Genomic DNA, 16,494 nt, shown 5'->3' with positions numbered 1-16,494 from the left:
ATAGTGCTGCCTCCCCCCATGGCTTTCTGCAGTGAAGAGACAAAGAAGCACATGCCCTAGGAGTTTTCGCTGCTCCCAAGGATGGTCTGATGAGATTTTGTACATTCATCTTTCATAAAATCAGTAAAATTCATGTCAAATAGAGCAGGGTAGAGAAAGAAATATCTCAAGGTAACAGTCACTTTGCATAAACTTCTTTGAAGGAGTATAGTGCCAGACATACATTTTAATTTCAGGGCACCACTAGAGTTAAGCTGGAAGCACTGAGAAACCTTTCATTTTTTGCATGCTTTGATTTTGACAGCATCATCCATGCATCAATTTACGAGAAAACATTGAATCAAAATAGCAGCCATCAGTATCTGTGCCCAGCAATGTAAACTACTGCATTTTTCAGGAGTCTCTGTTTCTTCCTGAAATATTAGAGCATATCAGGAAATTGTAAGGTGCCTGCATTACAGAGCTATAATACTGGTGTCTCTGACCAAAACAGTGTATTTCTTTGTGGAAAATCTCCTGGAGATAATTCTAGTTCAAATGGCAGAAGAGTTATGTCAGCTATTTCTTCTCATTATTTTCCCTCAGAAATGTCATGCAGTGGGAGGGGGAGGTACTGGTATTGCCCGTTTTCATGTAGATCACTAGTCCCTCTCAGGTCTTCGGTATGTCTCTTCCCCAGAGTGACTGGAGCAGGACATAGGTTAGAGGCACCCAACTGCCTCTGTATCTTTGTCTTTTCATGGTCCCTTGAAGCAACCTAAAAAGATCAGTTGAGCAAGGCAGGCCTCAAATTAGCTGCACAAAATTGCGTTTTGTGAATAATAACTTTCCAAGTAACAACATACCTGGCTCAAAATATGTGTTGCCCTCTTTCTTTGTACTGTTATGCAAGGCACTACAAATAATGCTAGTATCTTTATTTGGGTTACGGATGTATAAGACTTTTCCTTTCATCAGATTATCCAGCCAGATTAATTTTTGTCTTTTCTTGTTTCCATTCTTAATTCTTCAAAAAAAGAGTAGTATTTTCGTCTTTGGATGGTTTTCACATTATTTCTCTTTATCTCCTATTGTAGGTTGGGAAATTCCAGTTGTATTTTGTTTGCATTGATCTGTTTTGCCTAGTCACCATAAATTTCAATCTCCTTCCTCTGCTGCATTTATTCCATTAGTTGTCTTAACTGGCAGTTTCTTTAATAGTCCTTGTTCACATATGAGATTTTCATAGCTTTGAGCTACTTCATTTCTCTAGAGAGGAAATTAATTTGCACTTTAAACATAAGCAACACTTAGTCTCCGTTCAGTCACTGGCAGCTCTTAACGCTTTGGGCTGCCTCAGATCTATCACTAGTTTTTCTGGTTTTTTTATCCCAATTTGTTTCTTTCCTTTAATAAAAAAGAATCTTATAACTGGAACCTGATTTCAGGTCCTGAAATTACACTTCCTTTTACCCAGGCCAGTTGACAAAGAAACCTACCAATTACTTCTGAAGTTAAAATCACTTACTTTTCAATAAGCCAGAAGCTGATGCTGTATCACTACCTCATTCTGCAGATCCTGTTAGTGTTTCTTTAAAAGCCAGAAGTTAAAAAAAGCATATTAAGACTCTATAAAGTGGAGATTGAAGTTTGTGCTACTACTAAGTTCTCAAGCATATTTACTGTATCTAATATAAAATTACTATACAATATGACAGACTAGAAGCATGGTTTTACAGTTCTAACACTTCAGGTCCAGGACTGGATTTGACAAAAAAAACCAAAGTACACACAAATATTTTTCAGAGATTTTTTTTTTACCTGAGCTTAAAACACAAATGGTAATATTTATTAGTCATCAAGAGATTGTCCAAGATACGTATTCTCACACATGCTGGGCCTCAGGGTCCCAAAACTATGATGTTTGAAGCCAAACTTCTATTATTTGTAGCTGTATTAATCCATTCTGTACAGACACTGGCTAGGTACCTTGGACAAGTTCCATGGCACATTGCCAAATATGGTGCCTACTTATGGCATTTTGTAACAGGGACTCAAGTTGATGCAGAGACTCAAATCCTTGCCCTTTCTATCCCCTTGTTCCGTAGTATCCCAACTGGCACATACATAACAACATTCAGTCTCATTGGCCACTGTGAAACTCTCCAGATAAATAGTCCAATCACAATGCTGCAGACCCTCTCACAACCCCCACATCTGTGGCCTCCAGCTGAGATTCCCACCACAACAGCATCCTGACCCATTCTCCCCTTCTCTTGCTCTTCCACCTTCCCTGTCCTTCAAGGCTCCAACTCATTGCCCCTGGGCTTGTCAAGCACCAAGGCCTCAGAGCTCATTCCCAAACTCCTTTTTCACGCAAATCTTATCACCTTCACTCCCCACACCTGTCACCTCTAACCACTGTTTTCCTCCAACCATTTCTGGTTTCTCCTACCATTCTCTGGTTGGATGAAAGCTGGGATTGTCCTATCTGTCAGAAAGGAGTCTAGCAGGATCATCATAAAGAGCTTAAGGCAGTCTAATGAACTGAAAGCAATAATTCAGAATCAAAAGGTGCATCTTCACAATATTCCTACTCAATAAAACTTGATGTAGTTTCCCCTAATCTATGTGATAATTTGAAATTGAGAGAGTACCGCTGCTGATTTACAGAATCTTTCTACACCAACACATCACAAGAAAGTTTATAAAATACAGTCAGCATAGACAAGTAGAAGACAACAGATTAATGTTATTAATTTACTTGAAGTGGGCTAGATGGGGTCTGAAACAGAGATGTGTAACTGAAAAGAGGATGAAATGGAGACTTGGCATTTCTGAAGCCTTATGTTCCAAAGTTTGCTTTTTCTCTTGACATGGAAAACCAATACAACCCCATTCATAAAGATGAATTCAAGGCTTAAAAAAGTTTTGAGAACTAGTCTAACCTCAAATATGCAAACACAGTTTGTCACCCTTTATCATATGCAAGTACCTTTCAGATAGGTGTTGGACTAGTGCTAAACTCCTACAGCCTCCAATATTAATTGCTAATACTGTTGCTTGACAGTGGTACTCTTCAACAAAGGGTTTAGTTTCACAACAATGACATTATGCTGTTTATTCCTTAGATTGATAGCATGTAACTGGTGCGTTACTAAATTTGTGGGGTTTTGTTTGGGATTTTTTTTAAAGAACACAGTCAGGACACAGTCAGGGCATTTTGTTGCCAACATTCCATTTCTGTCCTCCAGAGAAATACACAGGTGTATGAAGAAAACATCATTTCACACTAATCTGTGGTCTGGGAATCTAAGCAGGACCTCCTCTGGACATTTCTCAAGTCCTTACTTTATGTTAGATTATTATTGTCCCAGCCAGCACTTCCCTGTAGTATTCAGCAGTTTCGTCCAGAACACTGGCAAATGCATGGTGCATTCTGTGAGGCAGGTTCTTCCTCACTGTGTGGAAAACAGATTATATAGTTTAGGTTCTACGTAAGTAGGAAGCTTAAACCCTACCATTACTATTACTATTGGTTAGACAGAATGGGAAATTGTGTCCTATACATTTTACTCAGCAGCCTATCATATTTATTTACATAACAAGTGGTAGGAAGAAGATCTTGGGGCAGAGATACCATTTTAAAATGAAGTCATTTGTCAACATTTCTTTTCCACTCATTTTAATTTGCATGCAAGGAAACTGAGTTTTATCTCTGGCTGTGCTACAGTGCTACAGTTTATTCACAGCAGGGAAGGTAGCAAATATAAACAGCAAGCTAATGGGCTGAACTGCTGTCTAGCTGGAGCTAAAGCTGACCTAAGTATGGATGATGATGCAGCACAGTAACTGCAACAAAGAAGTCAGTGTGTCCTTCAGATTGTAGTTCTTCTGGCCTATGTGAACATAAAATTTGAATTTCAAGCATGCATCTTAGAAATGTGTCTAAGAGAATTTGTGATTCTTTCTAATGTATGTGCAGAAATGCTGCTTCAAATTAACGTTTCTAGCAGCCACTTCAACATATGGAAATGGCAATGCTGACATCTAGCTATGGGCTTGTCCTCCAGGCTCCTTTAGTGAGAAACTTTTCAGGCACCTCTCCCTTGTTATAGTTCAGAGCTCTCTACTCAGAAGCAGGGGTGATGGCACTGGGAAGGACCTCTTTCTCTCCATCGACAAAAGGCGTGTGTGCCAAGTTCAGATGTAGACATCTTTGTTTCTGACATGCTGCAAAACTGAGGAGATAATAACTTGCATTAATATAAGAAAGTGACTACCTAACCAATACTAACTCTTGTGCTGTTCACAGACATTCCACACAGGACAATCATTTCATGATTACTAGTTTTCTTGGGAAGTGCTTGCTGAATTTTGGTACACATTGCTGGCTACAATTGTTTTTTAACTTTAATTGATCTGACAACATATTGGATGTTATTTTCAGAGCATTTCCATAATGAATAAAAATTCCCACAAATAAACATGTGTCCTTGGATGGGGAAAGATGAGCCTCTTTCTTCTTATTCTTTTGTGGACAACAGATACGGCATCAGCCGGCATGGTTTGAATTATCACAACTTTTACATCACAGAGGAGGATGGCTGTGCACCTTCAACAATAGACTCTTGCCACTGACACATTCGCATGAAGTTTCTTGAGTAAGCTCTGTACTGAGAATGTAATGGCTGCTTCACCTGAAGGTGAAGATGTTTGGACCCCAGGATTTTGATGACAGCAATGGAAAGAAATGGACTCCTTTCCTTTTTCGAATTTACATAACGTTTTCCACTGATGCAATAATGGTAAAATACCTGGGAAAAAATACAACAACAAAACCCTTTCTTTACTTATATGCCAACTTTACTTATTCCTGCATGCAAAAGCTGAATTATTTATTTGCATCAGGTAATATATTCTATACGGTTGCTGCAAATACTCGCTGATGTCTTAGGATAAATTTTTACTTGATCAGGTAGGTATAGGAGTAATGTTTTTTAACCGAGATATACAGCTCACTGTTAACTAACAGTGCACTTACAAGCACTGCTTTGAGCTGGAGTTACTGATGCATTTTTAGATCAAAAGTGATGGAAAATTGCCAAGTCTGTTGAGCTTCCTTAGCTGTTAAAATGACGTTTCATGAGCGAGATAGTCATCTAAGTACTGCTAACACTGGGCATCTTGTTACCAGATATATATTTATGCTTGTATTTCTGCTGCTGCTGAAAGAGTGAACAGAACTGATCAAGTGGGCTGGTAGCAGGAACTCTCCACTGGACAACTCAGTTCTTTCTGGACAAAGGTGGAAATACAGGAAAACAAATAACCTGAATTTCAAAAAGCTTGGTCAGAGTCTGCATCCTGAGTTTGAGGATGAAGTTGTCCAAATACCCACAAGAAGTTCATTTCTTCATCCTTTCTGTAAATCAGAAATTAATGGGAATAAAATTCTTCTATTCTCCCTGTTTGTTTTGGGGTGTTTTTTTTTTTCTATTGCTCTGACACGCAACGTTTTTGCTCCCCTGAAGAGGATCTCTGAGTAGGCACAGGTTGGATAAGATGATGGCTGGATGAGAAATTCCTGAAATAAAGTGAATTTGGCCCTGAAGTCCAGATCTTACAGAAGTGGAATCTGTTGTGAAGGATACATAACAGGAAAATCAAAGCAAATACGTACAATAAATCTGGATTAATCCAATAACAAAGGCAAACCAAGGGGCACTCAATACACTTCTGCTAGAAATTCTGACCCTGATTTATGCTACTAGATAGTTTTGTATTAGGAACAAAATGAATACCCGCACTGCAGTTCAGAGTTTTAAAGTTGTGCCTGAAGCATAAGTTTCCAAGGATCTCCACAGATACTGGTGGCAAATTCAGACTTTAATTTTCTGTGTTGGGGAAGCTTGATCACAAGCATAAATATAGAAATGCAGTTCACAACTACGCTTTACTGACTGTGCTCATTAATTCTCATTTGGAAGCTTGTAGGATATCCTTTTTTGGCCAAAAAAGTGCATAAGTTTCAGAGCACCTGTCTTTGAGAGGCTTTCTGTAGCATCACATCATTCTCATTTTTGGCATGTATCTTGACTCAAATGTAGGGTTCATAGAGAAGATTTTGAAGTGTTAAAAGGTTCTTTGATATGGTGCCATAGCAATCTAATTATTTACTCTGGTGCTGCCTCAGCTACACTAATCTTAAGGAATTAGATGGGATGCAAGATTTTAGTTTTAACTTATAAAAATGCAAATGCTCTGGAATTAAATTGCTCAGGAACTTCACTCTCCATCATACAGTGCTTAGAAGCACTTGAGATGACGTTCTTTCCCATGGCACAGCATCCTGCCTGAGTGATTGCCAGACTGGGAGCTTTTCCACCTCTCCTCATGTTCCCATCTCCAAAGAATTTAAAGCACTACAAAGAACTCACCTTCCTCCCCACTCAGTTTTCAAGAAGTGACCTGAAGTACAGATCAGATTTCCAGAATGTCCTTTCTGTTGCACTCTGTATCTGTGGGATATCTGTTCAGGATGTCAGATAGGTATCCAGGACTGCTCTTGTACAAGAAAATCTACAAATAGCTCTCAGCTACACCTCTCAGCACATTCCTTGTGAGGCCTTGGGGCCTTTACTTCACCTTTTTGATAATTTCTGATTCAAAAAAATAATTTGAAAAATCTTCTTTTGCTGATTTTCTGCAGGATCTTCCAAAGATTCAAACAGATGAAGAAACCTTCATCCTGCAGGTCATAGCAGATGAAGAGAATTTCATTCAGGGTGAGAAACCAGCATGATTACAATTCACCGTCACGCACATAACAGACAGATTGCCCATTGCCTCCCTGTGTCTCTTGTTCCATGAATGCTGTGTGGAGTTCTAAACAGAGAACTTATTAACTTTGCCTTCCATATAACCAGGCATGTATATTTTCTTACCAGACTCTCCTGGATTATTGGAAGTCTCCCTTCTCACAACTCCACTATCATAAGGGACTCAAACTTCCTATGTGTACAGGATGCTTCTCCTTGCTTGCTAATCTACTTAAATCATCTTTAAATTTCCAGATGTCACTGACCCCATCACTACATTTTCCCTTTTCCCCCCATACAGCTGAAGCTTCCCCTTTTCTCTCACCTCCAGAGATGTCCAGAATTCTGTACATCCTCTGTTTGCTTTGCCCTGATTTTCTCTCCCTGCCCCTTGTTTAATCCTGCTCTGGTGTCAAATTTGTCTTCATCTGCTTTTTTGCAGAAAACATTCAGTGCCTTGTGTGTATATGGTATATACAGACATACCTTTGGAAGCTTCCTTATTAACTTGCAAAATATACAAGATACAGTGGCAGAGAGATGCAGAAATGTAACTGAGAACAGAGGGTTTGCTACTCCATTTGCTCTTGTGACGAAGAGTTTTGAGACTGTAAAACATGAACACACCAAAAACATGCTTTGATGTAGTAGTATGCACTGTGCTTGATGAGAACAATAAGAAAGCTTTCCACTCTATGTAGCACTTCATAAATATGGATTTATTTCCTCATCTTTCATCAGTTTTACAGTTTTAACCAGGTGCCTCAGTGGTAATATTTGTCAGGAGCATACAATGGAATTTCAGATACTTTCTTTCTGTAGTTCTGAAGTTAAAAATGAGTTGATGGGCCATTCCATGAGGAACTGAACCAAAAAATATGAAAGTTATTTCTTATATTACAGAGTTATACGAGATTTCAACTTACATTTCTATCCTACTCCATGTCCTGTATTTACACAGTTAACTAATATGTTTGTTATTTACATTTTTCAAATGCTGTGATCATAAATCTTTTTATGTTGTACATTCTTGTTTTAGCTTTTTAGTACAGATTTTTTTTTTAACACACATTTTAGACACTACAGTTTTAATACCTCACATGGGTTCTAGGAAATGACTGCCTGGTTTCACTAGTAATGTGTCAAGATGCCTCCTTCATAAGAAAATACATATTACAAAGGAATTTTATAATATTCAGATTCTTGCATGTTGAAAACAGTAAGTACATGGGATGTAATAATGATAATGGTACTTCCTTTTCTATGTCATATTTTGTTTGGAATTACATTTTACCTGGGATGTAGAATTGTTAAATGTGAGGTGGGTTGGGTTGGGTTGGTTTTCCAATAAATGATGTATTTTATGTAAATTCTACAGTACTGATAAATTGAATTTTTGCATAAATGTTGGCCTTCTATGTACTATTCCTATCTGTATAGATATATAAGTGCTATTTATATATCTATATTTTATTTTCCAGAAAACTCTGTATCTACATAAATAAGCATTGTTAGTATACTAGGAAACTTCCCCTATCCTTAAAAAGCAATGTGCTCAAGTACAATATTCAACTTCTGACACAGACATAGTAGTAAATGTGACCTCTAATGTAAATACTTTCTTCCAAGGGAAGCAAGAGGTACCTGTTGAGTTTGGAAGACATGGCAGACAACTATGTGGACCCGATGAAGGACATTTTATGTATCCAGTCCCATAAATGTTATGCAGGAGCATCTGACAAAGCGGACAACTTTGGGTCAACTTTCCATGTTACATGTAACTACCTAAATAATGTCTTAATAAAAAAAAAAAAGGTTAATTATAGAAAACTCTTACAACATTGTACATTTAATGCTGTGTGTCTTTTCTCGTTACAATAATACACATTTCTATTAACAAATGATTGTAGATATTAAGTTTAAAGCAAATGGTCATGAATTTCAGGTTTCTTTTATTCTGTTATTGGTAGATATTCTGTTAGGCACAATATGACATTCTTTGTAAACATAAATTTCAATACATTAGACCATAAACTGAAGTTACAGAAAATAATATACAGACATTAAAGACACATGGATCCACTACACAGTCTAGGCACAAATGCAGCAATCCAGGAGATCTGATCTTATATCCAGTGCAACTGAAACCCCCAGCTGACACCAGTTGAACAGAAATGCATCCAAGTGACCAAACATTCCTGCTTCTGAACTAATTCATTTTTTTTCTCTTCTACCAAAGCTTTCATATAATTTGAAAATACACATCTCATCATCATGTGTTGGTAAAAAAGTATTTTAGTCTATTTACCCTGAAACACCTAATTATTTATAAAGTCAGTGCCCAGAACTAAGGCCCCTAAAGCAAGTAATGTAAATAACACATCTAGAAAGCTTTCTTCAAAATATGTATCTACATATTTTTAAGAACTTGAAAATAATCTTCCAAAAACCAGTCATAAGATAAAACCTCTTACAGATCTTTTATTTCCCAAACTTAAAATTGCACTACATTTTTCATGCAACACTGTGCAACTTGAGAACCAAAATGAGGAATAACAATTCTGAGCTTCCATCATGTTGCTTATTGCAGCTCTCACCCTTAAATACCCTTATGTGTAGGGTAGGCACAAAGTAATAACAGTTATTTACATCTAATAGAGCAACATCAGGATTCTTATCTGAAAAGTTTTCTTGAAAATAAATAGCACACTTAAATTATGTGATTTTAAGAAATTATTCAGTATCCCATGATAATGTGAAGAAACACTAATTTCATGCTATAAATTCATAGAAGACTTCCAAGTATACAGTTACTGCTATTGTTACTGGGAACCATCTTCTTACTTTCTCTGAATAATCAGAAAAAAGGGTATTCAATTATTTAACAAATAAGCTTTAGAAACATTACTTTTCCTTTTCTAACATGCTAGAAACGGAGAATAAGGCAACAACTGAGAAAAAAATGTATCTTGCTTTGTAAACCAAGCTTCTTAATGTTTCTTAGAAGTGAACTTTCATGCTGAAAAATTGAAAGGCCTCAAAAGAAAAGCTTTAATTACTTTAACAAGACCACGTCTTCTATTTCATTTGATATTTTCAATACACTCCCAAATATATATAGAGGGATTTACTTCAGTATTACAAATGACTCTTCAGCATTAAGTAACTCCTCTGTAGGGCTAAAATGCTTATACAGCACTCTGTAAGACTGAGTAATGTTTAGAAAAATGCCACCAATTTCCATTGCAATCTTCTCTATTCTTACATTATTATTCCAACCTAATTGCATGGGAAAACAACAGATGGTGTGTGAATATGAGTGTCTTCTGACTTATAACCAGGCCTCCAAACCCAGGCCTTGCTGTCTCATTTGATCTTTACAACACCGAAAAGTTCTTTTTTTCCCACTCAAAGGAAATAATTTTTACTGACCAAAACTGGCTGATAAAGTCATGGCAGGTGATGCCGAAGCAATGACAAAATCATTCGATAAGTAGTTTTAAGTCTTAGGTACACACAAAAATTGCTTGACATAAATTAGACAGACTGCAATTAGAGAAAGGAAAAAAAAGAAGAAAATTATGTGACAGACTCTGAATTCATTTTTTCATGCTGAACAAAAAAGTTCACTTTTAAGTTCATTCTATGCTCAATATCCTGCTTTGCCATTTCTTTGGTATTCTGTTCTTATTCTGCAAATTTTAACACAATTTTAATGGTCATCTTAATTCAAATGAAAGAGCAATGAGCTGAATGCACAACCAGAACAGATGCCATAATACTGCAGAATACATTGGTCTTCATGATTTTTGGTTCTTTATATTCATTTCTTGTAATGATTGGGGGCATCTGCAAATGCAAACTTCAGTCTGTAGGCCTCTGCTAGGAGTACACTGATTTCTTCATTTCCCCAGTGTACTGTGGGCAAATTTTGCAAAAATATCAGCAATTCCTAGGTGGAAAGAAAAAAAAAAAAAAAGAAATAAATACATTTTTTTCAAACACCAGTGTATAGGAATGTGGTACTTACACAATGATGATTTGTAAGCAATCACACCTCAGTATGTATCCCAAACAAAGCTGAGATCCCATTACATTCAGTGATTTTCCTGTAACTTTCATAGAAATACTTGCTGTTCGGTCTTTCACTTCAAAAAGCAGCTATTAATTGTAACTAAACTGTAGTTTTTGTCTAGTGTTAGAAAAATAAATACTACGAATGAAAGAAAGCAATACTGCCCAAGTGTGCAAATTCCACATAACTGCACTTGTATGTTTAGCCTACTACTGGTATCCCAATCATGGGGCACCTGGATGCATCTTACACACTTGCGAATTTCAACCAAGCTCTAAAAGCTTTCACGTACCATTTTGTGCATAGTTCTTTAAAAATTCCACATGTATCTTCCACATTTAAGATGTTCAACCTAATTTCAGTTTGTAACATCTGCTGCCCAGATCATTTCAGTATACCAGTACTAGGTATGGAGAAAGGGGGGAATACCCATACTGCTTTAAAGAGCTATAAAAATCTTTAATTTTCATTACCTTGAACATTTTTAGAAACTCTTTATGAGGCAGACAGCTACATATAAAGCACAGTTGCTGACTAAATTGAGAAGCGCTACAATTCTCTTCCCTAATTAGACTTTTCATATGCAAACACGAAGAATATCTGACTTCTGGTTTGCTGCTTTCTGGGTATGCCTTGTATATATCACAGCAAACAACAGTTCAATTTCTTTCAACATTAGTTATATAGCAATACAGATAAAATTAATCAACACAAATAATTTTAAGTGGTGATTTGAATTTCATTTCAGAAGGCCCTAAAATGTGGGTTCCTGGTTTTGTAAGGCATACATGGGGTGTTGGAACTAGATATCTTTAAGGTCAGTTCTGATGACAGCATTAAAATCCACCATGACCTGCAGCAGGACAAAGCTTCAAATCCTCATCTGTATGCTGAAACTTGCCATCTGTAAAAGCACTCTTTGGAAGATCTACTACCACCAATTCTCTCCTGAGCTCATACACATAACGGTTTTATAAGATTCCCAATATGACCAAACTTAGGAAGTTAGTTTGTTTTTCTTAAATAAATGGCAATTCAAAAGGTCACAAACTCTCAAACATGATGCAAAAGGCACCATAGGCCAAATATGAAGGTCATGTTTTAAACTTTCCAAAGAAAAGATCACCTGGAGATCTCCTGTCTCATGCTTTTGTTTTGAAAGAAACATTCCTTAAAATTTCAGCTGTGGCAAAGCAGCAAAAGGTAATTTTTTTGATGAGTTCCATTACAACAAACAATGTGGAATTTTATGATGGGTGTTATAAGGCAATCTCAGGAGTAAGCATAGTTGTTAAGCTTGCCTGCCTCTCATAGGTGCTCTATTTTTGCTGCAAAATGCAGATGATTTGTGCACATTTGTACATGTGCATATATTTGTGAGCATGTGCATATTTATTTTTTTGCATGAATATATTAAGATTTATTCTAAAGAGCAGGAATAAGTAAGCAGGAATGCAATTAAACTCACAGCCACTATCTTGGTGTAAATCAGAATCCTGCAACATCCCTGGCAGGTTGAATGGAGTCTTGGGTGACATGGTTTAGTGCAAGGTGTCCCTCCCCAGGTTAGAACTTGATGATCTTAAGGTCCTTTCCAACCCTCACTATTCTACGATTCTATGACAATATCATGTATAACTACACAGTGAAATTCTTCATCTCCATGAGGGTCTTATTTTCCTTGTCCCCCATTCTCCCTCCTCTGCATCTGCTTTCATGGAGGAAGGCTGTAGGAGCCTTTAGCAAAGATCCTGTGGCTACAGTAAAGAGCAGGAAGCAGAAATGAACATGAAATTGTTTTTTTGGCGTGTGTATGTTAATTATTTTGGCTTCATCTATTTCATGGTCTTGCTATTCTGGTTCTTGCAATTTGAGACAAGAAAGGAATAGTGCAGTACTATATACCTAATTATGAATAATATAATATAACAGAGCATGAGAATGCTTCTATTACACTTGAGAGAACACATTCTTAATAAACTGTTATACAGGTGTTATTTCCATCTACTTATTTGACAGTTACGCTGATAACTGTAATTAATAAATTAGCACTGCAGAGTAGGAAGGTTGTGTGGAGGGATGATAAATTCCTACCTCCACGAAAGGTGGGGTTTTTTCTTCCTTTTACAAAAGTAATTTTCAATCAGTTCTACGACACAGCAGTTAATTCAGAGAGTTTTGTGAAATTAGCTCTTTTACTCTTTGCAGTGCCAAGACTTCCCTGGGTCAGACTTCTGATGTGAACTTGTACAACTGATTCATGCTGCTCAAGCAGTGTTTTGGTTTTCCTTTGTGCTACTGTTCAAATAAATTTGGCCTAAACAAATCCTCTAGGGACTGGAGAGCCATGAACCTTCTAGCAGACCTCAGCGCTTGGACTTTGTAGGACATATCTGCTATAATCTGCAACCAGCAGTTGTCTGTACAGAAGCTACTCAACAGCTAGTGAATGAAGCTAAACTGTTTCAGCATGAGATTAGAAAGAAGAAGTCTACATTGGTCACACATTTGGTCCACTACCCTGACTGTTTCTGTGGCAACCATACATGTATTTGTGGCAATCATACATGTTTTTCAAACTAGAAAATGTTGGTACATTTATGAAACACCAATAATTCTTGTAAATGAATGAATGCTGCTTATATATTCAGGTTTGACTGTAAGGTGATCATGCTGGATATGCGTATTAGAAAATGATTGCAAAAATTGAGTTTATTTTCTTAAAGCCTCCTACATAGCAGCCACTCTTACAAACATTTCACTGCTCAGTGGTTAAAAAGAGGAGGTAAAATAACAGTCAGTATTAATTTTGATAATTTACGTTTCCAGAGGACTGAAGTCACATTACCTTACAGAACAAACCACTTTTTCTGAAATAAATGTGCAGGTTTAGAAGTTTGTCTGGAAATGACCCACGAAGAATGACGCAAAACACATTATTTTTCTCCCAGGATATACAGCACAACAGCAGGAGAAATCAGGTGCTCCAGGCTTAAGGCTGGAAAACTCAGACCATTCAAACTTATGCTCTTCATTAAACATGTAAAGACTAAATCTCCAATATCCACAGGACATGAAATTTAAGGTGCATCTTAAATCTGAATTAGGATTATTGGTGAAGAACTAGTTTAATACTTTTATGATTAACGCAAAATTATTAATAATTTTAATCAGATTCAAATATATAAATAAATGGCAGAGTAATCCATTGACCATCTAAGTCCACTTCTGTATGAATAGGCATATTTGCCACTGTTACTAAGGAAAAGAATCATTCCTTAGCTGCTCCTCAAAGCCTAAGACTGACACTGACTAGTGCATACGTTATAAATCTAAATGAAGTAACTGGACAAAGATGCACTACTTAACTGATTTTCTAAATATAAGGCTTATCCTTCCTGTGATCTATTACAGAGCTTCAAAATTGGCTCAGATACAAATTAAATTTGTATCTTGTTAAAAATAAAGTAGAACTTGGCAAAAACCCTACTAAAGAAATTTCTTTTTGCTTTAAGTGCTAAAGAAAATCATGCTGCATTTATTGTGCCCAAATATGGGACATTCTTTGAAAAAAACAAAACAACAACCAAACTCAAAAGAAACTCCAGAAAACAGTCTTTGGATTTGAAGAAATATACTAACATATGTTATGCTACTTAATATTTTTAAGACCACATGAAAAGTTTATCTAAAACTGCTTAATTTAGCATTTTGCACTTACAAAAAAGAAAAGGTGACAAGTGACTCAATACTATTAATTTATTTTTAATCGTTACTCTTATTTTTTCTCCAACAGGTAAAGCAGGAACCACATTTTGCATGTGCAAATAAGGCACCCACATTAACTGCTTCAATTAATTTTCCTATCCACACTCATAATTAAAATATAAGACACTTTGAAATATGATGACTCATGAACTTGAATTCATATTTACCATAAAAAGCTCAGTGGTGATAAACTGCCTGGAATATTTCGGAACAAGAAAACTCAGTAGGAAAAGCGTTATTTGTAAACTATTCCTGCAAGAATTTTATTTTTTGTTTAATTCAAATGATACTGTGATGTCACCTGGCTGAGGAGCCAGGGCAGCCAATAGACCATCATCAGATGGGGTTTCCAGAATCCCAGTCCAGTGTTTGCATTTTGGCAGCATCTACAACAAATACACTCAAAATTACATTTGGCAAACAGTGCCCTGTTTCTCTGGCCTCCTACTGCACTGAATAGACATATTAATCTCTTGAATTAGGCTTAGCTGCCTGACTGAGCCCACAAGCACAGTTTCAGTTTGGTCAGTGTATGGCATTTGCCCTGAGATGCCACACTATGGAAAGGCATTTCCAATCTCCCTTCCCCCTTGCCATTCAAGTAGTGGTAGGTTTCCTCCTGTCTGGGGAACAGTAACAGGTATCTGAGGTATGTACAACCAGCAGCTAATTCACCATCTATGGAATAACTCTGGTAAATTAAAACCAACCAAGCAAAATAACTTCACCAAAAAGACAAACACACAGCAACCTCCCCCCCCCCGCAAAATTAATCCCTGTTTACTTTTACTTCTGCTTAAAAGTTAAAGACATAAAACCCTGAACATTGTAGGGAATGAAATAACTGTCTGATGACTTCTATTGCTCAGTGTCATCTGACCAAATCTGCTCTGAGAAATCACAAGTCTCTCTATGCATCAGCAGCTGGGCAGACATACTATCCATAACAGAGGAAGATCAAGGGACTACTTAGATTTGCTTCCCCCTCTCCCTGTACAACAAAATCTTGAAGAGATTTTAGCACAGGGCCCCTAACATGGTTACAGGTTTGCAGCAGATGTTATACCAGGAGAGTGTAAGAGATGTGGGACTTTTTTATCTAAGACCTAAGAGCACTTTCCCACTACATATAGTGAAGGTTACAAAGAAGAAAAAATAGTAACACTAACAGCATTTGGATTTACATAATACCTTACATACATGTTTTTCTAAGATATACTAAAATATACTATACCACTTTACATAGCACGCTCAACTATGCTACAATTTATAAAGTATGTTTCAACACTTAAAAACAGCTGTACAGAATATAATTATTAAAGTACAAGTACTTTCAAAATGCCATTTTCCTTAGATAAATCCACATTTATTCTAGAACTATGCAATCACCATGTAATCAAGACAAGACTGATAAATTTGCTATAAGTGCATGGTATAAAAGCACCTTCACAAGTACGAAAAGTAAAAGTATGAGGTCTATGTTTTAAACACCACAGCAGTAAGATCTGGGAGTAATGCTGGCTGTTAACCAATGGCTCTTGTCAGGTAAAAAAAATTATTCTTGACGGAAAAATAAACCTCACCACACAAGATCCAGTACGTATATCTAAAAGAAAGTGCCACACTACCAGAGAGCTATCTCAAAAAGAAGATGTTCTCAAAAAGAAGATGCTCTCCAAAGCAGTTTTCTCCAAAAGCAAAATGATCAAAATGATAAAAAAAGATCAAAAATCAAAACCAAACACTAATAAAACTTAAACACATTTTTAATAACTATTACAAAACTTTCCTCATTGAGACTGTAACCCAATGAAATCTCAGCTCATTAAAACAATCTTAAAAAACAAAACC

The 16,494-nt window shown here is 36.6% G+C and overlaps 1 protein-coding gene and 1 long non-coding RNA gene across 3 annotated transcripts in view; one reads left to right on the top strand and one right to left on the bottom strand.

The window, feature by feature from the left end:
- The window catches only part of LOC133222823 (uncharacterized), a 252,588-nt gene that overhangs the window by 10,067 nt on the left and 226,027 nt on the right, over positions 1-16,494 (top strand). The gene's annotated exons all lie outside the window — the stretch shown is intronic.
- Positions 9,604-16,494, bottom strand: part of TBC1D22A (TBC1 domain family member 22A) — a 165,999-nt gene continuing 159,108 nt past the window's right edge. For both annotated transcript variants that reach the window (XM_061372891.1, XM_061372894.1), the window contains one exon: positions 9,604-10,752. In XM_061372891.1, coding sequence (XP_061228875.1) covers positions 10,624-10,752 — 129 coding nt within the window. In that variant the 3' untranslated portion in view covers positions 9,604-10,623. The remainder of the gene's footprint in view (positions 10,753-16,494) is intronic.

The sequence above is a fragment of the Neopsephotus bourkii genome, unplaced genomic scaffold (genome assembly GCF_033783945.1).
Source record: "Neopsephotus bourkii isolate Nb327-2 ecotype Australia unplaced genomic scaffold, CSIRO-AGI_Nbou_v1 NB_1624, whole genome shotgun sequence".
Classification (NCBI taxonomy): Eukaryota; Metazoa; Chordata; class Aves; order Psittaciformes; family Psittacidae; genus Neopsephotus; species Neopsephotus bourkii.
This window is presented reverse-complemented; position numbering and strand designations above follow the sequence as displayed.